The sequence below is a fragment of the Populus trichocarpa genome, chromosome 8, assembly GCF_000002775.5.
Source record: "Populus trichocarpa isolate Nisqually-1 chromosome 8, P.trichocarpa_v4.1, whole genome shotgun sequence".
In the NCBI taxonomy this organism is placed as follows: Eukaryota; Viridiplantae; Streptophyta; class Magnoliopsida; order Malpighiales; family Salicaceae; genus Populus; species Populus trichocarpa.
In genome coordinates this window covers 12,172,351-12,198,411 of record NC_037292.2, presented here as the reverse complement: position 1 = coordinate 12,198,411, position 26,061 = coordinate 12,172,351, and the positions used below count along the sequence as shown (strand labels likewise).

The 26,061-nt window shown below is 36.3% G+C and overlaps 4 protein-coding genes, 2 long non-coding RNA genes and 1 other non-coding gene across 21 annotated transcripts; 2 read left to right on the top strand and 5 right to left on the bottom strand.

The window, feature by feature from the left end:
- Window positions 1-2,197: 2,197 nt before the first annotated feature.
- On the top strand, window positions 2,198-4,694 carry LOC7494776 (uncharacterized protein At3g27210). Its single transcript, XM_024606993.2, has 3 exons — window positions 2,198-2,906; window positions 3,857-3,934; window positions 4,065-4,694. Exons 1-3 carry the CDS (start codon window positions 2,699-2,701, stop codon window positions 4,499-4,501), a joined length of 723 nt encoding a protein of 240 aa, XP_024462761.1. The 5' UTR covers window positions 2,198-2,698; the 3' UTR covers window positions 4,502-4,694.
- An 86-nt stretch (window positions 4,695-4,780) lies between these two features.
- LOC112328445 (uncharacterized) lies at window positions 4,781-5,878 on the bottom strand. Its single transcript, XR_002983341.2, has 2 exons — window positions 5,212-5,878; window positions 4,781-5,118 (listed from the first exon to the last, which is right to left on the bottom strand). It is a non-coding gene; the product is annotated as an uncharacterized LOC112328445 (long non-coding RNA).
- Window positions 5,879-7,233: 1,355 nt separating this feature from the next.
- Window positions 7,234-9,706, top strand: LOC7494775 (uncharacterized). 3 transcript variants are annotated; one of them, XR_002983338.2, is made up of 4 exons: window positions 7,234-7,765; window positions 7,871-8,225; window positions 8,310-8,417; window positions 8,512-9,706. It is a non-coding gene; the product is annotated as an uncharacterized LOC7494775 (long non-coding RNA). The 3 variants fall into 3 exon arrangements; XR_002983339.2 differs by having other exon boundaries at window positions 7,236-7,808; window positions 8,112-8,225; XR_002983337.2 differs by having other exon boundaries at window positions 7,240-8,225.
- LOC18101625 (nuclear pore complex protein NUP54) lies at window positions 9,051-13,799 on the bottom strand. Of its 2 annotated transcripts, XM_052454834.1 has the most exons (9): window positions 13,307-13,798; window positions 13,165-13,218; window positions 12,856-12,915; window positions 12,627-12,737; window positions 11,808-11,873; window positions 11,622-11,708; window positions 10,504-10,605; window positions 10,260-10,409; window positions 9,051-9,814 (listed from the first exon to the last, which is right to left on the bottom strand). In XM_052454834.1, the coding sequence occupies exons 1-9, from the start codon at window positions 13,685-13,687 to the stop codon at window positions 9,707-9,709; spliced, it is 1,119 nt and encodes a 372-aa protein (XP_052310794.1). In that variant the 5' UTR covers window positions 13,688-13,798; the 3' UTR covers window positions 9,051-9,706. The 2 variants fall into 2 exon arrangements, with proteins under 2 accessions (XP_052310794.1, XP_052310795.1); XM_052454835.1 differs by lacking the exon at window positions 12,856-12,915 and having other exon boundaries at window positions 13,307-13,799.
- Window positions 13,800-13,938: 139 nt separating this feature from the next.
- LOC7494773 (F-box/kelch-repeat protein At1g67480) lies at window positions 13,939-17,653 on the bottom strand. 5 transcript variants are annotated; one of them, XM_024606991.2, is made up of 5 exons: window positions 17,408-17,653; window positions 16,877-16,936; window positions 16,428-16,502; window positions 15,481-16,329; window positions 13,939-14,753 (listed from the first exon to the last, which is right to left on the bottom strand). In XM_024606991.2, exons 4-5 carry the CDS (start codon window positions 15,966-15,968, stop codon window positions 14,126-14,128), a joined length of 1,116 nt encoding a protein of 371 aa, XP_024462759.1. In that variant the 5' UTR covers window positions 15,969-16,329; window positions 16,428-16,502; window positions 16,877-16,936; window positions 17,408-17,653; the 3' UTR covers window positions 13,939-14,125. The 5 variants fall into 5 exon arrangements, with proteins under 5 accessions (XP_024462759.1, XP_024462757.1, XP_024462758.1 ...); XM_024606989.2 differs by having other exon boundaries at window positions 16,877-16,924; XM_024606990.2 differs by lacking the exon at window positions 17,408-17,653 and adding an exon at window positions 17,174-17,400 and having other exon boundaries at window positions 16,877-16,924.
- Window positions 17,654-20,088: 2,435 nt separating this feature from the next.
- Window positions 20,089-25,013, bottom strand: LOC7494772 (signal peptidase complex subunit 1). 8 transcript variants are annotated; one of them, XM_052455263.1, is made up of 4 exons: window positions 24,747-25,013; window positions 24,339-24,619; window positions 23,305-23,364; window positions 20,089-20,209 (listed from the first exon to the last, which is right to left on the bottom strand). In XM_052455263.1, the coding sequence occupies exons 1-4, from the start codon at window positions 24,936-24,938 to the stop codon at window positions 20,104-20,106; spliced, it is 639 nt and encodes a 212-aa protein (XP_052311223.1). In that variant the 5' UTR covers window positions 24,939-25,013; the 3' UTR covers window positions 20,089-20,103. The 8 variants fall into 8 exon arrangements, with proteins under 8 accessions (XP_052311223.1, XP_052311224.1, XP_024461841.1 ...); XM_024606073.2 differs by lacking the exon at window positions 20,089-20,209 and adding an exon at window positions 22,108-22,718 and having other exon boundaries at window positions 24,747-24,976; XM_052455264.1 differs by lacking the exon at window positions 23,305-23,364 and having other exon boundaries at window positions 24,747-24,994.
- A 572-nt stretch (window positions 25,014-25,585) lies between these two features.
- On the bottom strand, window positions 25,586-25,736 carry LOC112328529 (U4 spliceosomal RNA). The gene has a single exon (XR_002983544.1). It is a non-coding gene; the product is annotated as a U4 spliceosomal RNA (small nuclear RNA).
- Window positions 25,737-26,061: the final 325 nt, after the last annotated feature.

Sequence of the window (26,061 nt, the reverse complement as noted above, 5' to 3'; positions counted from 1 at the left end):
CTCTTCAATGGCTGTCTTGTTTTCTGCTCCACAGTGAAGAGGATAGCTCTTCAAGAACTCCCTTCTGTTATTGTATTCTTCGTAGTGGAAGCTCCTTGCCCTTATCCTAATCTCAGCTATATCTTTGTAATCCATACTTACAAGTTTGATTTCTGAACAATGTTGACTTTTATGGGATTGTGTTAAGGAAATAGTGGGGAAAGTGTGGTTGGAGGAGAGGGATAGAGATATCAGAAGAGGACAGGATGATCCTCGGAGATTCGTAGTATAGATTAAAGAGTAAGAATTGATAGTTCCATTGTTGAAAATGATGGTGCATGTATTGGCTTTTTATATGGTTCATGTGAATAACCTCTCTTCGATTACAATTTCAGCATTGATAGTTCCACTCTAAATTTCTTGATCGGTAGATTTTACTTACACAAGTGCTGGTGACATCCCAGGACCTGCATGTTACTTCCTTGCTTCACTGCACAGCTGCACACCATAGCAACGACTAAATTATTTCTTCAGTTTTTGTATGCGAGGGAATTTTCCGCTGAGTGTGTTCCTCTTTTTCTCCCCACAAAAGCTTAGAGAGTCATGTTTCCATCCAAGAAATATAGAGCGCAGGTTAAACCAAGTGGGGTTTTAGGTAACAATTTACTATTTTATAATTTAAATGATGGTCTCAATCTGCATGCTCTAAATCAAATTTTGGGTTATTTAGGTTCACACAGAAACTCATTTAAAATTAGGTAAGGTGCTTTTCTTCACTAAAGAAGGCACACAGCCACAAGTGGCAAGTTATCCTATCAGAACGTGTAGAAGTGTGTTGGTATCCTATCAGAACGGTAGGAATCATTAAAGTTAGCTTATCTGCACTTTTCAGCAATTCTTACTGTGATATTACTTCCGTCTTTTATATGGCTGTGCCTTTAAGGCAAAGAGATCCATAGAAGACAAAACATCGAAACAGAGAGTTTGATGATACAGTCTACAGGAATCCAGATCCAAATAAACTTCCATTCCGAAGTTATGCATAGGAACACAGGTGAAGGCAAATTAGTAAAATAAAAAAACTCATTGTTTTGATAGATTAGTTTGGATGGAGCATTGAGCATTGATTGAAAATCTTAGTATCATGATTCCTTGTTGAATATTTATGTAGTCATCAGTATTTTATGTTCATGTTGTGGATCTTTATGCTCAATCTAGACTAGCTCAGCAGGGTTCGTGAAATTAAAAAAATAAAAATAATGAGACTGAATCTGAAAAATTATTGTTTCTCGCAAGATTCAAGAGCAAGCCAGGGAAATGGACTCCTAAGATTCGGGATTTTGGGTCTGGAACCGCATTAGATATCCGTTGGTATCAAGATGTCATATGATGTCTGAAAACTTCAATCATTGTTGATTAGCTTTTAACTCAAAATATGTCAACATGCCGCATGCTTTATGCACCAAACCTCCTTCCTTTCCAAAGCAAACCCAAAAGACGAAAGGGAAAGAACAATATTGGGACCAAAATTGGCTAACGACAGAAAAGGAGGACAGCAAACATCATTTTCATCTCATATATATTTGAAGTTATCTTTTCCACCAGAAAGGAATGGCATCATCACTTTGTTGCGTGTTCTTAAATTTCATCACAACCATTCAGGGTTTAATTTGTAGACCAGGTGAAGTTAAGATTAATCTATCCCATATATTAATTCATCCTTCATCACAATTTACATTGCGTCGTGAAAGACATGGTTAAGTTCTTTTTTTTCTTTTTTCTTTTTTGTTTTAGTAATAGTAGATGTTCGGGCTAGTTTACGCGTACCTCGACTAATCCCGTCCTAAAGTTAATGACTATGTAAACCTCCAGTGATCCTGAGACTTGTGGCACTTAAACTAGTGACCTCTGATAAACAAACTCAATGCGTAATCAGTTGAGCTATATTCCTCAGAATTTTCGATGCTCAATTCTTTTTATATATATAAATAATGTGAGTATTCGGGTCAGCTTGCGTGCACCTCAACTAATCCCACGGGTCCTGAAGTTAATGATCATGTAAGTCTCCAATGACTTTGAAGTAAGTAAATTTAAAGTCTGAATAATTGAGTTACACCCCTCGAAATGTTTTGAGTTTTTTCGGTGCTGAATTCTTGAGCAGTTAAGATGTGTATCTCTTGCGGACGCAGTCATCAAGTTAGGTCTGTATTTAGAAATGATAGCCGACAAGCCAATAAGAGATCCCACTAAGAAAATGATTATTTGAAGCCTCATAACAGGAAAACTACGGCGTGATCTTGGGATTTCTGAATGCCCTGTTCATTTTTTTTAAGTTCAGCTAGCTCATGATTGTCATTTCCAAATCCAGATGAATTTCAAGTCAATAAGCGTTCAATAATATAACACCAAAAAAGATCAATAGTAGCAAAAGGGTCTGTTCATTTCAAAGTTAAGATCATGGGAACCACCAAAAAGCAGCTTTTCTTTCCTTGTCTTGCCGCTGCCACTAACAAATAGTGGTGGTGGTGATACACAGTAGAACTAGAAAAGGAAATTACAGTAAAGGGTGGGGTCCCTCTGCAAACGCCATCACTTGGCTTTCAAGACCAATCTACTTTTATCTCAGACTTTAGTTGGAAAGTGACTACCCTTTTCCCCAACAACATTAAGTCCAAATAATGCAAGTTCGGTAATGGATTTATAGAGTATTGTTGCAGACATGGGCAATTGTGCTTCAGTTCAAAAGAAAACAGGCCCTGCTTTGAAACTCAAATGCACCATTGATTCTCAAGGAAACTGTATCCATATTGAATCACCTGTGAAGGACAGCAGCACAGTGAATGGTGATCACTCCATGACTGAACAACTCAATCCCAAGCCCCAGTCCTTGTCGCCAGTGCCTTATCAAGCCAGTGTTAATGACTTGAGTAAGATTTTAAGTTTATTTTATCATGTAAATTTTCATCTTTCGTGTATACCAATATCCTCTCTTGACATTCTTACCACTGTCCCTTACATATCCTTTTTTTTTCTAATCCTGATTTGCTTTCCAATCGAGTGGTTTGTGAGTATGAAATGTTGAGATAGATGTTGATCCTATAAATGTTGAAATGGAATGCAATAGATGTCCCTCATTTGGCTGCGACCTTAATTTTGGTGGCTGCAGCTGGTAGCATCTTGTTTATTGTTAGTGATGGAATCCTTGGCAGTCATGTGATTCGTTGATTTACCTCTTTTCATCTATCCGATGATGAAAATGAAAAGGAACGTTTCAGCTGCAGACTACTTCTTTCCTATACGGGAAATGTATGAATTTCCTTCATGATAATAGTGGGGTTCTGCAGTTTGCTCGTACGTGGACTACATTTTAACAGTCTGAATATATGCTAGGTAGTCTTTCCGAAATCTCCATGATGTCTGCAAAGCATTCAGCAAACTGCAGTTTAAACTTATGATTTACTCTGAAGAAATGTTGAAATGCATAATCAGTTAATCAGATAAAACCTCCTAGAAATTATAGAACTTCATGCTTGAAGATGTTCGTTCGAGGCCAAGGTATCCCAAGGACATTGTCCTTACAAAGCTCTCTGGTTAATATGAACAACCTGACGATCTTCTATTAATCTGTGCCCTATTTTTGTCTTGAACATGAAACACTGATTACCCATTTTCCATTAGCATATAAAATTGAAAATTTTACATGTTTACTCATCAAGATGCAACTTGGCATCAATTAAGATCATATTCTTTAAGGTTCTCACACCGTGTGCTAAGTCCTGCAGTTTTTGTATCCTGTTTCACACCGCGTCTGTACTTGTGTTGCTGTTCCTCTTGACCTGCTCTCCTAACCTGCTTTGCGTGTCTCTTGCTTATTCAGGTAACCGAGAGGATATGTTTTTTGATTCTCATCCCTGGATAGAGTCTGATTGTGAAGATTACCTCAGCGTCGATGGTGGTGAGGTTTCCTTGTATTTCTTTCTGTGGCTTAGTTTCTTCCAAGAAACCTATGTGTTTTAACATAAATCATCGTTAGCATTTCTATGCCTACATCTTTGGTTTAAGATTAGGTTACTTCATTTATGTAGATTTCACTCCATCATGTGGCACTACTCCTATTCACCAAGGCAGCTATATAGAAATTCCTCTTCCATGTGAAGAGTCTCTCTGTAGTAGTAGTTCAGCCAGGTCAATACCTGAACCTTCTCCAGCTGATAGGAAGAAGCAACTAATCGAGCTCTTTCGAGAGAACATCAACGACGATCTGGCTGATGACAACCAAAGTTTCCAAGACACAGTCAACGGCAAGCCTATTGCTGTTTACCTCCCTTCAAAATATACAAATGGAAGTCCATATCAATATGCAGAAAGCTCTGTCCGCAGCAATGAAACAACTCCACACAGTGGTTCCAAATCTGGAAAAGAGAAACCAACTCATTTTTCACATTGCTGCCTTCCAAATATTGTGCGGAGCCTGAGCTTTAGTGAGAGGAGGAAGAGGCTTAGCCCTGCCCATAGTGGTTAACGGTAATAAGCTTATCCACTGTCAAACTTCTTACGTTCTTCTTACAAGCAGCACTGTATCGATGCAACTGTGAGGAACAGAAGTCTAAGATTATTTCACAACTATACTTTGATTTCTTCTGAAGAGAGCAATTCGTGAACTGGGTTCTATATATTAATACATTGTGCAAGAGCTCATTGAGCTTTTCCTCTTGTTTTCCTGTGTTTGTATTGTTATAAAGGGAAAACAAATCACTGAACAGATATAATTACCAATAGAAAGAAGCAGGACAGGTATCACTAAAATGTCCAACATTTTTCCAGTTTGATTTAAGTCTTATCCTCCCTGGCAAATAAAGTCGGTCACGGTAATGTTCAATGAGAGAAAAACACAAGAAATAGGAACATGACAAGGTTACATATATTACAGATTTGTATCAGCTCCCAGTACAGCAATTTTGTGTATACATAGTAGCACAAATGCAGCGAAATGCTCCAGTTTATTCATGACTCTTCTTCCATCACAGTTCCACCCCCCTCGAACAATTTGCACTCAACGAGGAATGATTTGCCTTCCTTTTAGTTCACGTTCTTTCCTCTCAAGCGTGATCATCCATATGACTCGCGTTCTCTATGGTTCTGCAGTAACCAAAACATTAACATATTTATAACTATCAAAATCAATGAAAAAGAAGAAAGGCAAGGAGAAGAAGAGGGTCATTTATTATCTACCTTTGCCTTCTAGTTTCTTGCCATCTTCATTTTAATTGCCAGTGAGCTGTGCGTAATGAACATAAATAGCTTATCTTCCACTCCATCAAGAAACTTGAAATAGGCATGTCTCCAAGACTTCTTGATGGCCAAGCTTCCACAAACAGCCCAAAATCCCACTATAAATCCTGATCCCATGCCCATGTAAAACCATAGATTTTCAGGATCATCTTCACCTTTCTCTTTGTAACTTTTGAATCCAGCTTTCCCATTGTTGGTGATGTCACACATGATTGGCAATGGAGGTCCACGAAGATATGGGTTACCCTCGTAAATTGATGGATCATTGAAGGTATGGAACTGATTGGTGGATGGAATTGTCCAGACAAATTGTTGAACGACAGATTCAAGTTTTTCAAAAAAGTCAATGAAGTCATGCTCGGAGGAATAAGCCAGAATGGTGGTTAGATGAGAGGTCAGGATCTTCTAACTGCTTCAAGCTTCTCTGGTATCATACCAGTTAGCTGGTTCCAGGACAAATCCAGGGTCACCAAAGTTGAGAGATTTGTTATCTCCTCTGGCATCACTCCTGATAGATTGTTGCATGACATGTCTATGATATTTACCACAGAAATTATGCTTGTATATTCAACGAGCATACCTTCCGCGTTCAATTCTGCATGACTAGAGTATGACACATGCAGGGTTGATAGTAGATTTGAAAAGTAATCCTGGCAATTTCAAGGCAGTTAAATTGCGAAGACATTTGGGGATGGGCCCTGATAAATTATTAAGTGCAAGGTCCAAAATGTGTACTCTGGAGAGGTAACACAGAGTTCCAGGAATATTTCCAACCAACATATTGGCTCTTAAGCCTAAATATGATTAAAAAAAGGAGGAAGAAGGGTTTTTAGCAAACAGATTTGGGATGGCCCCAAAGAATTTATCTCCTCCAAGATCAAGTGCAAACAAGCCTGTGCATTTCTGTAAGGTTGATGAAAGCTCACCATAAAGATTGTTATTTCTCAACTTTAGCCAGGTTAGAGACGGTGATAGCCACATGGAGCTAGGAATCCTGCCAGATAGATTGTTACAGGATAGATCTATCACCGTCAGACCTTGCAAAGCCTGCCAGTTGGTAGGTAGTGCTCCAGATAGATGATTGCTTGACAGGTGAAGAAAACTTAAACTTGCCATTCTACTCATGGATGGCGGAATGCTACCGTTCAAGAAGTTTTGAGAAATATCTAGTTTTTCCAACAATGACATCTCGTGGCCAATGTTCATGGGAAGTGGTCCAGAAAGTAAATTCTTTACAAGATTTGGAGGTCCTGATTCTATTTAAGCAGGAAACAAGTGGACTTCATACTCATTCTTTTCGGTCAAGTGCATTTGAATCTTTCAACCACACATTCTCTTTGTTCTTCTTATTGTATATTCAATTATCTACAGTTTACTTGTAATCTTTGATTAATCACAGCAATCTATCAGGTATCTTTGATATGCTAAACCTAAAGAATGGCTTTTGAAAAGAACAAATGCATCTAGGAAAACAAAAAAGAAAATCAAAATGTCAGGGAAAAAAGAAAATAAATCATTTAAATAGCTATAGAGAAGATAAAAATAGGTTGTCTAATCTTTGATTTCAGCAAACGAAAAAACTAGAGTGAATATACAAAATGACAATTGAACTTTCAGTGAACATCATCAAGGAATTAGGTGACCTAGGTTTTTGCAGATTCTCATGTACTTGGTGGTTTGGACCTTATGAAAGCAAAGGGAATCTTCCTACCCTAGTCCTCTGAATTTGCTATAATTTCTGCAGATTCTCATTTGCTTGATGGTTTGGACCAACACCATGTTGAGTTCATGGTACAGAATTAATAACATTTTTATACAGACAGTACTATTCGACTAGCTACCGAGCCAATTTAATTTATTGGCAAAGGCATGACGACTGAAAGAAGGATTGTTCTACCGTGGTGGTCCTGTCATTGACCGAGGCCTTAAAGAATGGATTGATATGGAGCCAGAGCTCAGGTTATTATCAAATAGAAAAGGGAGTAAGAGTTATTGGACTTGCATTATGAGTAGGTAATGAAGTTGACATCAGGATTCAATGATCAAGGAATGGCCACATAGATTTTTTCTTTCATTTCGTCTATGAACTGGAAATTAATAGGCACGTCTCCAAGACTTCTTCGTTATCAATGTCCCACAAACAACCCAAAACCCCACGGCATTTCACAATCATCTTCATCCTCGACCTCATCATTCTTGATTTCTGGTGCTTCATTACCAGGCGTTGAACATTTGGTTGGTAATGGAGACCCGCAAAGTCATATATAGATGGATCATCGAAGGTTTGGAATTGGTTGGCTGATGGAATTGGTCCTGATAAGTTATTGCGGGACAGATTCAGGTGATTCAAGAAAGTCATGGAAGACATGCTCGGAGGAATAAGACCTGAAAGATAATTGTTTGAGAGATCAACAATTTCTAACAGATGTAGGCTTCCAATCTTGTCAGGAATCTTTCCAGTCAATTGATTCCGAGATAAATTCGAAGTACCCAAGTATGTGTGATTAGCTATCTCTTCTGGGATTTCTCCCTCCCAAGTATGTGAGATTAGCTATCTCTTCTGGGATTTCTCCCTTTAAATTATTTCATGTCTTTGCAGTAAGGATTGCATGTTCCTGTTGTGTGGGGACGGATAATAAGAAAGAAATGGCAAATAATGAGCGAGCATTATCTATATCAGTTCATTAGATGCTAGGAGATCTCTATCTTCTACTCTTATCTTGTTATGTTTTTCTGCTTTCACAATTCATCTAACTGTTTTTTCTTTTTTTAATGTATGATTTGCTTGCCATCATTTTTTGTGCCTGACAAAGTCATACAGTTGGCCATTTTCCTTGCAGATATAATAATTTTATTTCATATTGGCCAGCTGAGCTGCATACGGCTGTTCCAAGCCGACCATTCTTTCCTAGGGGATTTTCATGGGATGAAGGTTTTCATCAACTGTTGATCTGGTCAGGTCTAATTTCCAGTTACATTATAAAGTTACTATGTGCTGTTGCCAGGCTAACCAAACATGTTTTTGCGGGCATATGCAGGCGTTGGGATATCCGAATATGTGTGGATATTTTTGGCCACTGGTTAGATTTAATGAACATTGATGGATGGATTCCACGTGAGCAAATTTTGGGCTCTGAAGCTCTAAGGTATTGTGAGTGTATTGTTCAAGTTTTTTAATTGAATTGAAATCTTAGAGTTTGGCTGGCTCCTTCAAAAAAATCTTGAAATTTGGCTGGAAAGAGTGTTTGCCAGATTCATCCTCGAAGAAATTCTGCAATGTCTTTTCTGCTGCAATTGCAGCAAGGTTCCAGAGGAATTTGTTGTTCAGCGCCGAACTAACGGAAATCCCCCCACCTTATTTTTGGTTTTTAGTGATAAGGCTTTCTGAGATTTCATTTTGATGTTCATATCCCTTTATGGTACAAAATTTGCTGCTTCTTTATTGTGTGATAGAATGACTTCAGCTCTGCAAGTCACAAGTAGATGTGTAATTCGAAGAGACCAACACCCTATCCTTCTAAATGTCAAGAAAATTCTTCTGATTTAATGAGAAGTCATCATCCTTAAAGGTACAAATCCTGCAACAATGAAGAAACTTACCTTCTTCCGTCTCGTATACTAGATTCTGGGGTTGTTCAAACAAGTTATTTTCATTGTCCTATAATATATGATGTGCTTCTCTATGTGCACTTGGATTTGTTGTTTGCTTTCTCCCCTACCCTGGTAACTACAACAATTACATGCTTCTTTAAAATTGCTGCTCAGTTTAGCTGTTGATATGAAGGAAAAGATAAATATGCCCATAGCTTTCCAAATATTGAAACTCGTTCATGACAAATTCTTTCAAGGTGCTGACACGCTGAGATGTGTATTAAGACATACTTTTAAATGCAAGGTGCTTACTTTGGGTGATTTGTCATCGTGGATGCAAGGAGAGAGATGAGCAGCTACTGTTGGCACGGGAGAGATGATAGAGCGACTCCTCAGCTTGCAATTCCTCACAAAAGCATCAATCACACTACATAAGCTTGCACATGGTTGAACTACAAGCTATTCTTAACAATCCACGAAATAAAGAGCCCTATTAGGGAAACTCCTTCAGACCCTGGCTCCGACAGGTGTGAGCTTTACCCTCCTCCATTGATCAATTGAATCCCCCTCGACGATTGAGTGGCAGCTGACATGATCCATTTGGTGATGACACCATCACTCCTGATGATGATTTCACAAACAGGCCCCCTAGCAAATTTAAGCCATCGAGGATTGATGAGGAGGGGATAGTGAAGATGGAGGGAGAGAATTTGAGTATGGTTTATGACAACTCTTGTCAGAGTTGGACTGTATTAATCACAGATCACTTGCTAACTGAACCAGTGACAAAATTGCAGCTTGTCAAGGAATTAATCAGCAAGTGCTCCTCGTATCTCTAGCTCAATTATTCTGTCATCTCTGTGCCCTCGGCCATCATAATTTCCATGTCCCTGATGTCTCGCTTCAACACATTGCCAAGCCTTGCAATAGCTTCAGTCTGCTGTTGTAAAACCTGCCCCACAAAACCAGTCACTTGTTATCTATTACATGTAAAAATACTATGAGGATCAAACCAAGAGCATTATAATTGTAATTGCAAACTTTATAGGGCCATATAATTCATCGAAATAGAAAAATAATACTCTTCTCCGCATAAAAAAACAGTATCACTGCAGATCCATTCCTTCTTTATTTTTATTGTTATTAACAATTAGTACAATTTGAAGGCTGGTAATTAATATTTTCCCTCCAGCTAAGGGTTGGTCTGGCAATGAGGTTGAAACGTAAAATGCTTTTAGGTGTGCAACCTAAAATAAACAGGCACTCAATGTTACTATATCATGTTGTTCACGCATCACTGGGTAAAGAGAAAGAAACAACGAGCTTAGCAAGAAGGATCATAACTAATAAAGTAACGTCTATATCCCCACATGAATTCTCACTTGTCCCCCTCTTACCTCCTGCATATCAGCAAGACTTTGTTCATGTATTTTGGTTGATCCTGGAAGATAAAGAGAACCTCCAGCACCAATTCCATTTTCTTGAACACGAGATACAGTGAGTAGGTTTTGAACCCTCCTAGAAAGTTCTGCGCCAGATCCTTTGAGCTGAAATGGCATCTACTCGTTAATATCATCTCCTGATGCAGGTTAAGTGATAATGAATAGTGTACAGATCAGAGAGAGGACAGGAAAGACATACCTGTCTAATTATTGCAGCTAACTTCTCAGCCAACTCAGCTTCCGCTTTTGTTAAGGGCAATCGGAAACCCTTACCCTCCAATGCCTCCATTATTCTCATCACCTTAAAGCATATGATAGGAGAAAGTAGATGTTAGAACAAGTTATCGAGAACTGAATGCATGAATTTCCTATACAGCAACGCTCTGGAGCAGAAACAGGCATTATGAACTCCACAGTTGGATTAAAATATCACTTTGGACCTTGTCTTTTCAATTTGAACAATTTTGAATTAAATATAACTTAGTCCCTGTAGTTTATTGGAACTAATTCCCTTCAGTATAAAAATGATCAAAGTTGAACATCGTCTATTTAGTAGTTTTTTGTTCCAACAATACTCTTTTCCAATCAAATTTTCTAATCTCATCTATATTCTTTTTTCTATTTTTCAAAAAAATGAAATTTTACGGGAAAAAAAGAAGGTTGAATTGACTGAGGACTAAGTTATTTATGGATTTAAAAACATAAGGATCAAACAATACTTTTTGAAAACTCAAGGACCAATTATTTAATTTCATTAAACTACATGGACTAAGTTACAATTCACTTGACATTTTAAATCTTGTAGCAACTATTGATGCAATGTTAATCGTCTACCAATTCACATAAAACTTGTGGACAGAACAGTTGCATGGAGTTGTGCATCCAAATCAATAGGATTTCTTAAGAAGATTATGGATAAAAGGGCAGTTCAAGGAAACAAATAGTGTCTAATGCAAAAAATAAAAAAGTTCACCAACCAGCCTGCTCCAATGAATCTAGGGAAGGAAAAAAACCTTGACCTTTCCTAAATTTCTCTTGTCTAGTGCATACTCACTTTGATAAACAGGTGTCATCCAACTATTTTATGCACAGAACTCAGGGTTGAAATGAAAATAGTGAAAATATACCAAAATGCATTCTCCAAATGTAAAATAAATGTAAAAGCTAAAATGGAATTTCAAATTCTGAAAGCTTATCTCACAACTGTGCACCGTCTATGTTGTAGACTATTCAGAAAATGACAACCATACAAACCACATGGAAAAAATAAATTTAATTTTGTGATTCAGAGAGTGGAGAGAGAGCACTTGTTCTCACCCTTAAAAGATGCCTCTGAAGACATTGCTCTTTCTGTCTCATTCTTTCAATCCTTGGAAGAGCCACAGCTTGAAAATGCCTTTGAAGCTGAAAAGAATACTTGAATGTCAAAACAGTATCCAGAAAATATGATGTGCCAAGTGGAAAGCAGGAAGACAGTACCATTTTTAAGCAGGAAGACAGTACCATTTTTATGTTGCTTTGGGTCATTCGCAATCTCTCTGCATCTGAAACAATTACTTCATCTTGGAGCTGCATCAAATTAGCAAAAAGCATTACAATGTCAGAAAATTCAGTTAGCACAGTCCATTAGCAGAAAAATCTGATTGCAATGAAAAGTGCACAAAGCACAAAACCTTCCAAGATAAAACCTTAAATGTTTTCAGTTGCATTTGCCTTTTACAAGGAATTGCAATCTGCAGTGGGGAAATGTAGGCCACCTAATCCAGCATGAATTAGACTACACATTCTTGATATATAAATGCATGACCTCGCACTAACAGTCATTAAAATGATGATCCATGTCAGTTCTCCTTCACAGAAACATCTCTTGAGCTACTTTAGCCTTTTCTACAGGAAATTTCAACATCTGTTTACCTAATTTTTCTGCATTATCCAGCGTATAAATAGGTATACAATCATTGATTGATATTGGCAGGTAGAAACCAATCACAGAACCTTAAACCAACTTTTACATTATTTGAACTCAAAATCCTCTTCAAGTCACAAAGGACAAAGGAGCTCCATGAAATACAGAGCATATTCTTAATAGGAAAATCTTGGTAGAGCATATCAAATTATAACTATCACTAACCACGTTAAGGAAGGTAAAAAAAATCTAAAAGACATGACCCTCTAACCTCTAACTTGCAAAACTCCTTCAATTTTGATACTTATAAATCTTAAAGAAGTGGATGGCCAGCTGTTAATCACTCACAAGACTAACTGCTAGATAGCAAATCCAATTCATAACATACACCAATGCCTCAAATTCAGAACAACTACCTTGAGGCGGTGTGAAAGATCTTTGAAACCTCGAACAAGCTGAGGCCAGAGGCGTTCTCTATCTGTACCTTCCATACCCTCTAGCTTCGCCATAGACTCCGCCCACATGATCTAGCAAAAGCAGACTATTCACCAAAATTAGCCAAACACAAACTCAAAGACAATCACAAACAAAAACAGAATAACAAAGTAGCAATAAAAGTAACTAAAAGTGAAGTGGTAGACTCACGTCTGATACACCAGCAAGCTTCCCTCTATGCCGCGGGTCAGTTACACTTAACAACAAATACTGTCAAACAAAAATGACCGACACAACAGCCATGTCAGCTCCAAAACCCCAATTCATTAATCAAACCATTTTGAAACAGCAAGAAAAATCATGTAAATTATCAACTCAAATTCAAGAAAACAAAACACCACAGAATTCTACACCTAGGAAACAATTTTATTTCCTTATCTTTTTATGCAGCCAAACACAGAGTCGTAAAAAAAAACATTTAAAAAGAAGAGAAAAGAAAAGCAAGACAATAAAATGAACCTTGAAAGCATACTTAAGGTTCCCAGGGTCCTCTTTATAAGCATCCACAATCGCCTGCAATCAAGACTCGGAGTTTTATCAACATATTAAATAAAAAATGATCTTGATTAGGGTTCAGGCCAAGAAAATGGGGGAAACAAACCTGAATGTCGCGATCGGCGAGAGAGAAAGGAAGAGGAGCAACAAGAGCCATCTGAGTACTCAATTGAGGAGGAGGAGGAGAAGGGAACGGTGTCGTTTGAAGGGGCGTAGCGAACGGAGTCTGCTGCTGTTGCTGTTGAAATCCGAAACCAGTAGTAGACGGTTGCTGAAAAAGCGAAGTTTGTTGCTGCTGCTGCTGCTGCTGCTGCTGCTGCTGAGTTTGAGAAGTAAATGGAGTAGAGAATAAAGAAGAACCGAATCCTCCATTAGCGAAAGCTGGCGTTGAAGGAGTGCCGAATAAGGGAGTAGAAGAGGGGATGCCGAATGGCGGGGTGGAAGACGGCGTGCCGAAGGCGGGGGTGGAAGATGGAGTGCCGAACATTGTAGCTGTTGTTGTTGTTGGAGAGAGGAGGTTTTTTATTGATTTTTGTGAATTTTAAATGGATGGCGCCCTGTAGTACTTGTAGCTCGATCATTGGATATCTAAATCTTTTTATTTAAAACTCATAATAATTTGTGATTGCTGATTAGTGTTCCAAGTTATATATATTTTTGGTTGATATATACGTGTAAATATATATAATTTAATATTATATATATAATAGATATTTAAATTTTTTATTTAATAGATAATGAATAAAATATCGATATTAATATTATTATCTACTCTTAACTTCTGAACTGAACTGAAGCGTACAGGGGTTTGGACTGTGGAAGGCTAGCAACTCTACAACACTGCTTGTGTAACTAAAACAGAGAAACATGAGGCATATACAAGAAGACTATAAACGTACAGATCGATCCTTACAAGGGCATCATTTCATGCCTTGATGGTAACGCTGCACAAGCAGCATCCAGAAGGCTTTATCTCAGAAGTACACCATTCGGAACCTGCAGAAGCATTAGGATCATACAGCAGAGTTCGATAACCTGGTTCTTCCTGTAGCGAGAATAATAGAAGTTTCCCGTCAAGGATTCCAAAACGAAAACCAATACTTGAGCTCCCTGTCAATGGAACAGCTACCGTTTTCCAAGAACTATCCTCTGGATTGAATATTGCTAGTTTCCGCTGGTTCTTCCACTCCATACAGAAGAGTTTCTTTCCCAGAACAGCATGGGCAGTAACCATCACACAACCATTCTTCATCTCACACCAGCTGTGCCTTTCTGGATTGTACACGTCCACAGACCTTGAATTGCCTATGCTGAAGGTTGACCTTCCTCCCATGACATAAAGCTTGCCCTCAAAGCCACAGGCAAAGCAACCCCATCTTGGGCGGCGAAGACTCTCTATCATGGTCCATGTGTTAGTGTCAGGATCATACATCTCAACACTGGAGAGACTATCTCCATCCATTCCATATCCCCCAGCAGCATAAACCTTGCCGTTAACCTCTGCACAGGCAAAATCATACCGGGCAACATTCATTCTTGACAATTTACTCCAACTGCAATTACAAAGAAAGTGTTCTGATGAAGAATTCAACTATAGGAAGTTACTGCATTATAAAAATCAGGTATAGACAAAGACAAAACACTGCAAAAGAAGGTACCAGGCCATCTGGCCCACCAGGTACATGCCAACCGCCCTGACCCTGCCCCATTTACGGGGTAAATCTCAGACTTAAGTCTGCAGAGGTGGCCCAAACATGAAATTCTTTGCCTGTAGCAGTGTTTGGAATCAAATTTAATATATGCCAGGCCCTTAACCCTGACATGAATTATCAACTTCTTTGTTGCGTTCTAGCTCTACAGTTACTTTAATTAGAACAATCTGATAAGGGAGGCCAGTCAATCAGTGAAGTACCTCATTTGCAACCACATGCAAAGGGTTCTGTAAATTGTACAAGTGTTTTGTTGGATTTGAAATGGTAGTTTCTTCAAATATCAATAAAATCACTGACCCTGTTGATATCTCTGTGTGTGCGAGTGTGTGGAAGGTCCCGGTTCTCAAGATCACAGAAATGACTATAGACTTCAAATGAATTTCCTAGTGAGCAAAACATTTCATGAATCCACCTAATTTAAGATCTTAGAACTATGGAACAAAAAGGTTTTCCTACTAACTAGCAGTATATCCACTAGGCTGAGATATCAGTCTCAGAGAAATCCAAATGGATTTGATGATAATTTTGAGAGAGAGAGAGAGAGACCCATGATTGACAGAAAACAAACCTGTTGAGGCAGCAATCATATTCATAAACATCTGCTGATGCAGTGCCGGTCCCATCAATCAATGAATGACCAGCCATAACAAGAAGCTTTCCGTTTAGAACAACAACCCCAAACCCAGCCTTTGTAGGACCAGGCATTGGTGGAAGTAGCTGGCGTTTGTGTCCCAAACGGTCCAAAACCACCCAGTGGCTTTCTTTTCCTTCAGAATCCATAGTTAAGACATATAGCCATTCCTCAAGCAAGCCAGCTAATTTTCGCACAGTGATGAACTCTTGGCTTTTAAGAAATGACCTCCATTTCTTGCAAACAGCACCCATAGCTGGGAGGTAGCGGCGAGGAACAAGTGCAAGGCAATACTTTGCCACATCATCGGGCAATCCAGGTACAATGAGGACATCAATATCATGAGCAACCCTTGAATCTACTACAGGGTTGCTCTTTGAATGCACTAGAGGATTATCTTGTGTGATCAAAGTGAAGAAAGACATGCTTGTGTCTAAGAATCCCTTCTTACTCGCAAAAACCAGGCATTTTCTATAAATGAATCGAGATGGAGACGATTCTTGTAATTCATTATATCTCCGTAGAATCTATCAGGACCTTGTAAACAATGAATACTTGATCAAAGAAATCCATGACGGCTATCACTTATAGGGATTTTAAGGGACCAAGGCATAAAAGAAGTTGCAGATCGAATCACTTGATCGGTAAATGCCAAGGGTTTCCTGTATTTTGTCCAGTTTGATTCCATACCAAAAGTTCTCTTGTAGTAGTTTCTCTCAGTTCTCTTATGTAGAGTATTTTGTATGCCTCTAAAATAGTCTCTTCTCTCACAAATTGCACAAATCCCTGCAGGTGAAGAGAAGGAAAAACAATAATTAATACTAAAAACACAGCACTCATCCATGGAATCAAAATTTGAATGTGTGTATATCTTTTATACGTACCAGTCAAGGCCATAAAACCTAGGAAGCCTCAGCCTGCTGTGACTTCCGCTGTTGTTGAATTTGATCATTAATTACCTGGATCACATATAAACAACATTAGTTGATTCAAAAATTACCGAACATGAACTATTATAGTGAATAAAAGATTATAATAATCCGCGCCTGGAAGCAGGCTCCTTAATGCAAACGCTACCACAGTTTAAAGGGAAAAAAAACTTAAATAGAGCAAGTTTACTCTCAAATTCGGTGCAGCAGTTAAATGCACACATCATATTTCATCACCTATAATCGGAAAAGTAGAGAACTGAAATGGAAACAATTAACACTAATCCAAAGACCTTATCCGAATCCATGTATCTTCTAGAAGCATAAGTTTCATCTTTTAACTTTTAACAAACCAACCCAACAATTACTTGCTGACAAAACAGTTGAAGGTAAAACATCTATACCAGGAGGGGAAACAGCAATCAGAAGCAGCCCTGGTCTCAACAAAATCACTGCAACAAACCCTTCAATCATCATAAAAGGAAAAAGTAACAAAAAAGAAAGACATTTAGGCAGTATGACAGATCTAAATATATTTCCATCCTTGAATGCAGAAGCATAAATAAGCACAGCTCAAAATCAATAGCTGGAAGATGATGAATAACAGAGCATGAATAGATAGAAAGCAAGGAATTAAACAGAGAGACGACAAAAGCAGGACATGCAGAGGGCAGATGGGGCAACAAAAACCACGTTATTACCTTAGCTTGGTAATTTAGAGCAGCATGAGAGAAGCTAGCTAGCTAGTGTGAGATAGCACATGCAACGAGAATGGAGAAAAAAGATAAATAGGAAAAGATAAAGGAAACATGACGGGATGGATAATCCAGGATCAAAAGAGGGAAATGCTCGCTAATCTAAGACAATAAAATTGGAACCAGATGTGCAGCAAGTGTACAAACAGGTGTTAGACTGGGAGAGAGGAGAATTATTACCCGGCGAAGGAAGGAAAGGGGAATTATATATCGTGGAGAGTAGACAGGGGAGCTGGTTTGAACAGAAAGATTTGGTCTTGAGAAAGAAGCATAAGATGAGGCCTTTTATGCAGAGAGACGCCCGCATTGTCAGTTTTCAAGATAAAAAACCGATAGGGCGCCACCACGTCAGGATCAGACTGCCATTCGGACTCACACTGACTACAGGAAAGAAATAAGAAAGGACACGGAGACGACTTGCTCTTATTACTGTATCACTGTGTGTGAGATTGATTTTTGTTTGGGTTTTTTTACTAAACTGTGTCCTGCGACCACGGGTTCTTAAATAACGCTAAATTTTATTACATCATTCATTGCATATGTAATGTGTTCGGTAATTTAACGGGTTGTTTTTAAAAAATATTTATCAATTAAAAATATATTGAGGTAATGATTTTTATAAAAAAAAATTATTTCTAATATTAATATATTAAAAACATCCTAAAATATCAAAAAATATATTAATTTAATATTTTCTAGACAGCAGCGCATTTTCAAATAAACACTAAGTTTATGGTGGCGGGATCTGTCCAAAAATTGAAACTAGCTTTAACAAATATATTTAATAATTCGAAAAGGTTAATAGTAAATATCCTTTTAAGATCAGTATCTAAATAGGTTTATTGAAAAAAATTAAAAGTATCAATCATATATGAATTGGGTTTTTTAAATTATTCAGAGAAAATATTTATTCTCGATTAATACGTACCTGAAAATACCTTAATTATTTTTAAAAAAACAATTATTTCTAAAAATTTAGATGAATTTTTTATCGGTTATATTTGATTAGTCAAATAACTCCTGCATAATTCCAAAAAAATATATTTATTTTATATCTTTTTCTAAACAAAATTTTATCTGTCGTCAATTATGTCCTGATTAACCGAATACAATCTATGGTAAAGGTTAATTATTAATTCTAGCTAGTGTCAAAAGATTCTAAAATAATTTAAAAAAAAATATATATATATATATATATAATAGAATCTGGGTAGATCAATGTGGAAGATGCGTATTGGTGGACCTGGGCAGGAGATGCCATGGTGTTGTAAATGTCATGGACCACGAGGACGATTTGTGGTCTAGTTAGCTAAGACGGTCGATTTCGGTGAGATCCATGGACCGTTGCAAGTGGTTGGAGCCAGCCAATGGAGGTTGCCCTCTTACATGTCCTGCACTATTCAACGTCACTGACGTGTCTGGTCGAGGATCAATCCCGCAATGCGAGACGTTTAATAGAAAGCTATCATATTGTGTAATTAAATATATTTCAAAGCTTATATTTATGGATATAGTTGGGTGGAGTTTTGATGTATAATTGTATTTGACTTAACTTGTATTTTATAAATTGTAAACTTAATCTATTAAAAAAAATGAAACCAGGATAATTGGATATATTAGGTTGGAAAAAATTAATGAATATTACATGTATTCATGGATTGAGTCTATATTGTTAATTTTCATGGATTCGTATTTAAAAACAGACATACAACATATATTATAAGTGTCGTGACACCCAATATTGGATCTAATTTTAACATCATCCACCACCATTCAAATCTAGTTACTTACCTCTCTTTATGAATGACAATTTAATCTGAACCTGATAGATACCGATCCGAATAGATAAGTTTTTTATGAATAGTTGTCTTATTTTATAGATAATGGATGAGGTATGGATATTGTCAAACTCGACTCAAACCAAACCTGAGACATGTATTTGTGTTGTGTGTGTGTGTGTTAATAATTATTTTTCATTGAATAATTAATAATATTCATAAAAAAAGATATTCACATGGACACCTAAAAACCTGACGGATAGCATATGAATATCTAGATTTTTTACTTGATGAATAATAAGTGAATAATAAGTGTGTGTGTGTGTGTATAAAAATGATTGTAGATACTCATTGACATCCCTACTCCTCCCATATAGTACAGAGACGTGTTTATTTTTTGTTATTTTAAAAGAATCTAACATGAAGCCCACTCGTAAGTATAGTCAGCACATTTATAAATAAAATAAAAATAAATATCTAATTTACAAATTGTTAAATATAAAGATAAAATAAGTATTTAATATACTAGCTGGGTTGGGTTGACTGGATTTCAAAAACCCTTACTTGCTACCTGACTCGTTATATTTATTTCTTGGGTTTTTTTAACTCATTATTATTTATAATATTTATATTATTTAATTTTGACGGATTAAGTTAAATAATATAAATATTATCTTATCATTAATTAAAAAAAACTCAAATCACATAAATAGAATTACTCTTATCATTAATTAAAAAGACAATGCTCTCCACAAACCTAATTTTTCATTTTTTTGGGTAAAGACATGTTAATCCAGCTCATGGTGGATTTTAAAAAAGCCCATGGTGGTGCTGATGATAAGTATGTCTGGGACAGAATACTGTGGAATCGGGCAGAAGTTGACGGCTAGAATATGGGCTGTCTCCCCCTCGAAATTGAATCTTGGTGGGACACAGATGGTGGATGGAGGGATGGGAAAGGGGGAAACACCGCTGAATACGGGCAGATTTTTATCTGCATTTTCAATAAATTAAAGAGGCTTGCATCGAGAGGGTAAGTTTCGACTCGGAAAGCGTGATGGATACGTGGCACACACATCTACAAGCCCCATCACTTGACTAGATCCAAGGACCAAATATCCACCTCCATACCTGCATTGACAGGTGTCCGATTATCAGCCAATCAATCAGCTTATCTTCATTGGTCATAGCTACCCTCGTCCTCCTGCACAAACAATCAATTCCAGCAACATCAAGGCAACATACAGAACCTCTTCTGGGAAATTGTAAAACAAGATCAGGATGGATCGGATGGCTGAATTGATGAAATTTAGGTTCCACTTTTTACATTTTCTTTTTTTTTTTAGCTATAGTTTGCTGTGAGTTTTATTTGAGATAATGAATGGTTTTTAAAGTGTTTTTTATTTAAAAATATATTAAAATAATATTTTTTTAAAATTATTTAAAAATATCAAAAAATATTAATTTAAAGTAAATAAAAAAATTAAATTTTTAAAAATAATTTTTAAAATACAAAAATAAACAAGATATTTCATCGATCTAATTTGTTTTTTTTGTAAGTTTCTATTTTTGGATGTCGTTGACGATGGAGAAATTGATTTATAAACAATGCCACTTGCTCTCTCTATGCAATAAATTACATGAAAAGATGCTAAATTGTTTATTGCTATGGAATTTATCATCCAGAATTATTGAAAAAGGCTAAATGAACACGTTTAGAAAAATCATAGGAAAATATTTAAATAATCTATTTAGCTATATATAACTTCAAACTTGGAAAAATATTTAGAAAAAAAAATCTGTATTTGAAACGTTCTTCAAATTCCAAAGTGGGAAAAAGCTTTTCATGTTTAGCAAGTGAACACATTTTTTTGCAAGATTATTTGGAAACAAAAATTGATACAAAAGTTTAATTAAGAGTAAATATGATATTAACCTAATAACCAAGTCCCGATCTGTTTTTGTGTTTTCATATATATATATATATATATATATATGTTTGATTTAAAAAATATAACAAAATATTTTAATATATTTTAAAATAAAAAATACTCTAAACCACAATAACCTATGCCTCTATCATTAACAACCCTGTATCCGTTTTTTCCCCTCTATTACGATGAAAGATAGCTGCATGATCCAAAGCATTCTCTTCCACCTCTTCTCTGGCATGTTATGTTGTGCTGTACTCTAGGTGTGTATTTTTTAATGCAGTACAAAGTTTTTTTAAAAAAATATTTAAAATTTAAAATATGTTTACTTTTATTTTCATAGTTCATCAAAACTATAAAAAAAATACTAGAATAAATTAATTTAATGCCTTTTCATATAAAAAATAATTTAAAAAAATTAATTTAATTGAAAAAAAACAAAAAAAAAACAATATAAAACACAACAATCAATTCTTTTAAGAACTAGAGACGCAACCATCTAGGTGGTGGTCCAATGGTAAGAGATTGAGACTAAAAAGTTTGCTTTCTCTGTGGTCTCAGGTTCGAGTCCTGTGGTTGCTCATATGATAGCCACTAGAGGCTTACATGATCGTTAACTTCAGGACCCGTGGGATTAGTCGAGGTGCGCGCAAGCTGGTCCAGACACCAACATTAAACTAAAAAAAAAAAAAAACTAGGGACGCGTGGTGTGACAATCACAAAGTAGTTACAACATGGAAATAGTAATTAACGCATTAATCTTTCATTCTAAGCTGGAGATCTCACTCATGAGTATTATTGAGTTGTCAATCATTTCATCCACGGCTCTTTTTAGACTGATGTTCCGGTGAAGTTTTTATGAATATAAAAAATTATATTTAGATGTTAATATTTTTTAGTGGAAATATTAAATTAAATCTTGCAAAGATTAATTTAATACCAATTGATTACAAGTTCAAAAATAACTTCAACAATCCATTATCATATAAAATCCACGACTTGAATTATAAGACTATAATAACCCCATATAAAACAAATAAAAATAAATTATAAAATCTAATTCTCATGATGAAATTGAAACAAAAAAAATCAATAAAAAAACAACATAAATTAACTCATCAAATATTAAATCCGAATCATAAAACCAAGATAACCTTATAAAAAACAAATCAAAATAAATTATAATATCTTATATTTCAATAAGCCACTGTTGAATGAAGAATAATCCTTTGTGACTGGAGGTCCAGTAAAGCCCTTGTATGTGGCACAAGCAAGCAAAAATCCCTACTAGGTCAATGAATTTACATCTTTATACTTTTGTTTTTCCTTAAAGTGGTGGGAAAAATAAAACAGTAGATAGTTGACAATATACTCTGCCCTAAGCACTAAGCAGAAAACTGCAGCGAGTTACCGGTTAAAGAAACCTTGCATTGTGTGTTTTACATGTTTAAAATTTTTGGTACTTGAACTATAATCACAGACAAGATATGGAATAGAAACAAAGGCAGCCAGTGCCATGATGATTCCTGTGGCAACTTGGAGCTTATCTAGCAAAAGCTGAACAGAGGCCACACCGGAAACATTCATCTAACAATGGGCAGCTTTTACAGCTGTTGTCTGTGCCTATTCTATGGGTGACCTTTTGGACCAAATACCTGTGGTAGGCTTGGTAGCACATACTTCACTCACCTTGAGGTCACGTAACAATTTACAGCCCGAAAGAGGTTCAAAAATCTTCTATTCTGGTTTGAACTACAAACTCTTAACAACCTCCTATATCAACTTCATGGGAAAAAAAGAGAGAAAAGTTCAGCTTGACTAACGATTTGCCAAAGATGAAGCAACTCTGGCAGCCAGGAAGAATATAGCAGGTCCACGTACAAAACATGGACAAAAGGTTAAACACAGAATGACAAAAATAAATGGGAAGCATCCCCTACATCAATTTTAGACAAATTTTCATCGCATATCACCCAATGTTGCAGTCTACGGGTTCTCCACTGTCATTACTTGAAAGGCTTTTGCTTCTCATACCATGTATAACCCACTAGTGTCATCAATTAAACCATGGTCATCCAAACAATGAATCATATAGGGGGATTTGGTTGCTTATTCTGGTATCATTTTCCCTTCAGAAAATTATACTGGTAAATGATCATACATTTTCAACCAAACAAAACAACCAGTTTCAGCATTTCTTAAAACTATGCAGGAAGACAAATCCTAGAGAAAGAACAAAAATTATTCAATGAGCTATATGTGGTATGTATAGTATACATCCATGTGTATATGTAACAAATCATGATGTATTGCAAACTGAGTGATGCAATTTTAAATTTATAAATCAAAAGGAGTTGGATGTCAATACCAGAAACGGAAATCAAATGAAAGAGCAGCTTCATGATTCTTCTCAGAGAAATTACATAGCCTGCCGGACCAGACAGAAGGCATATGACATCATCCTACTATTAAGAAAATCAACATTTTCATCACAAATGAAGCTCAAAAGGGGCAGTATATGAAGTTAACAAGAATCCAATCTTTGCAACTCTGCTTGGATAGTTATAATGTAACACTTTGTTTCTCAGTTTTCTGTTAATAGCTTCAACAGTTTACTCTTTTCTTAAGGTTCTTTAACTGAGATTTGTATCAAACGGGCACCCATTTCAGCCATAGCAGTAGGTTTAGCATTGCTTCTTTCTAGAATGAAAATTTACTCATCCAAAAACTAGAATCAAACAAATTATATACCTCAATTTCATCATTAGGATTCTGTCTCGATAATGAACTCAATTATGTTTAAAAATCAATAGTATTACTTATCAACAATAACAGCAAGTCCGCATAAAAAGCAAACCCACTTCATCCAAAACTTAAACAGGATGCATTTCATACATAACTCTAAGGATCTGTCTCGTATAACACCCCTTTCGAGAGCGCCATTGGATAAACATTGTCTATCATTTTTTAATACATTTTAGTAATTAGTTTTCAGAATCCAATGGCAAAGAAACATCTGCGCACAAAGGAACTTGTGTACGGTACAAAACAGTAAAATGAATTCAGTCTCATTCTCGTCTATTGAAAAAAAAACAAGAAAAAAAGAAAAACTAAATGCAGTACTCTTCACATTGTCTATCCATTCTGGTGAGCAGATTAACCTACTGCTATCACTCTAATAAACCAAGAAAAAAATAAGCAGATATAAAAGTTTTTAAAAAAAACTAATCGAAACTCGAATGTAATTGTCCAAGAGGTCTAAATTAATAGCAAAGCAAAGTTATTCTATCATCCAATTCATCCCATAACATTTCATCTCATCAATTCATTTGACCAATTAAAAACCCTAGCAAACAAATGCTAAGACTACAAAACCAGTCAAAATCAATAAAACAAACCTACTTCTTGGACGATTTCTTCTTGTCCTTGGAAGCCACAACCTGCTGCTGTGGCTTAGGGTGCTTCTCGGCTTCGCTTGGGTCCAACCACTTGAGAGGATGGCGATTGAAGAAAGGCCAATTAGGGACAGTAACAAGTGAGGTGAAAACCACTCCACCGGCGTAAATTAGCATCATTGTTCGAAACGATCCCATGATATAACCGGTAGCGAAGGCCACCACAGCGAAAACTATCAGCAGTACCTGCATCCATAGCTCCGCTAGTTTCTGCCCTTGCCAATCCATCTGATTACCAAAAATTCAACAATCACCCAAATATAATAATACTTTTTCATACCCTAGATTATGACTAAGAAATTAAAACGCATATCGGATGGAAGCATGACTGAAAGAGAGAGAGGAGGAATCTTACTGGGGATGTGAAGAGATCCCGAAAGCGAGAGGGAGAGGATGTCTGAAAGAGGATCGGATCTGCAAAATTACGAAAAAGTGATACAAGTGAAGATTTTATTTTATATATTAGTAGTATGATGTAATTCCGTTCTTTTTTGACGGATGGAATGTCTTCGTCAAGATGTTTTGGAAACCTTGGGATCAGACTCATGGGACACGTAACGCATAGAGGAGGATGTAACTGAATAATTAACGGCGGAGATTAGGCCGCTCGTTGAGAAGAACCCGAAAATTCTAATAATTAATAATAATTAGATTCATTTTTTATACCTAAACCCGAAAAAAGAAATACATGATAAAACGAGAAAATTATAAAATAATAAAATTATTTTTACTTAAGTTGAAAATACTTTTATTTATTTATTTTATCTATGTTTACCTCTATTATGAATTAAGTATTAATAATTACTATTCCAACAGTCTAAAATTTCTCGAGAATAGCCCATCATTATATACTAGTTTCAACGCACAAAATTCTCGCGTTTCTTATTTAACTAATTTATTATATTATTTTCTCCTTTTTATAAAGTAGTGTGTACATACTTAAATTAATTTGTTTAGATTTTAATAATACAAAATGAATTTTAATGGAAATAAGTAAAAGTTCAAACTTAATTTGAATTATCTTTTAAAATTTAATTACTAAATTTGGAATAAACTTGTATAAATCTTGAAAATATAACTTACTGAAAAATTTTAACTAGGGTTATATTATATTATTTCCTCCTTATAAAGCAGTTTATTGATTTCGCAAAAAATAGAGAGCGAAGCTATAAAACTTGGGAACTAGACTTGTTGGGCTTTACCCCGAGGGGAGCCCTTCCAGAAATTCTCAATGGCCTGAGCCAAACCCAGGCCAATGAGGGGGTTTGGAAATAGTTTTCAACCAGCAATTGACGCGCCTCGGTTAGAACCTCACTAGCTGCGTCATTGCCCCAAGCGCAAAGATGAAATGGAAGAGATCGTTGAGGCATGTTTTATAGTCAGCGCCCCCTTTGACAAAGCTCTATTTCTTCGATGTGGGACACTTAGGAAAGATACGGTCGTCTCCAACACCCTGATACAAGATAATAATAGCAGGTGCACGAGAGAGTAACGACGGAATGCTACAAGTGCTCTTTAGGTAGATTTACATCAAATATGAAAATAAAAAAAAAAACGAATATCAAAGCTCAATACTTCATAAAATTAAGCAGATCAATAACCTTCGATGTGACGCCTCGGCGACTAATTAAACAGTCATCGTATCCAAATTCTATGTTTCTTAAATGTCA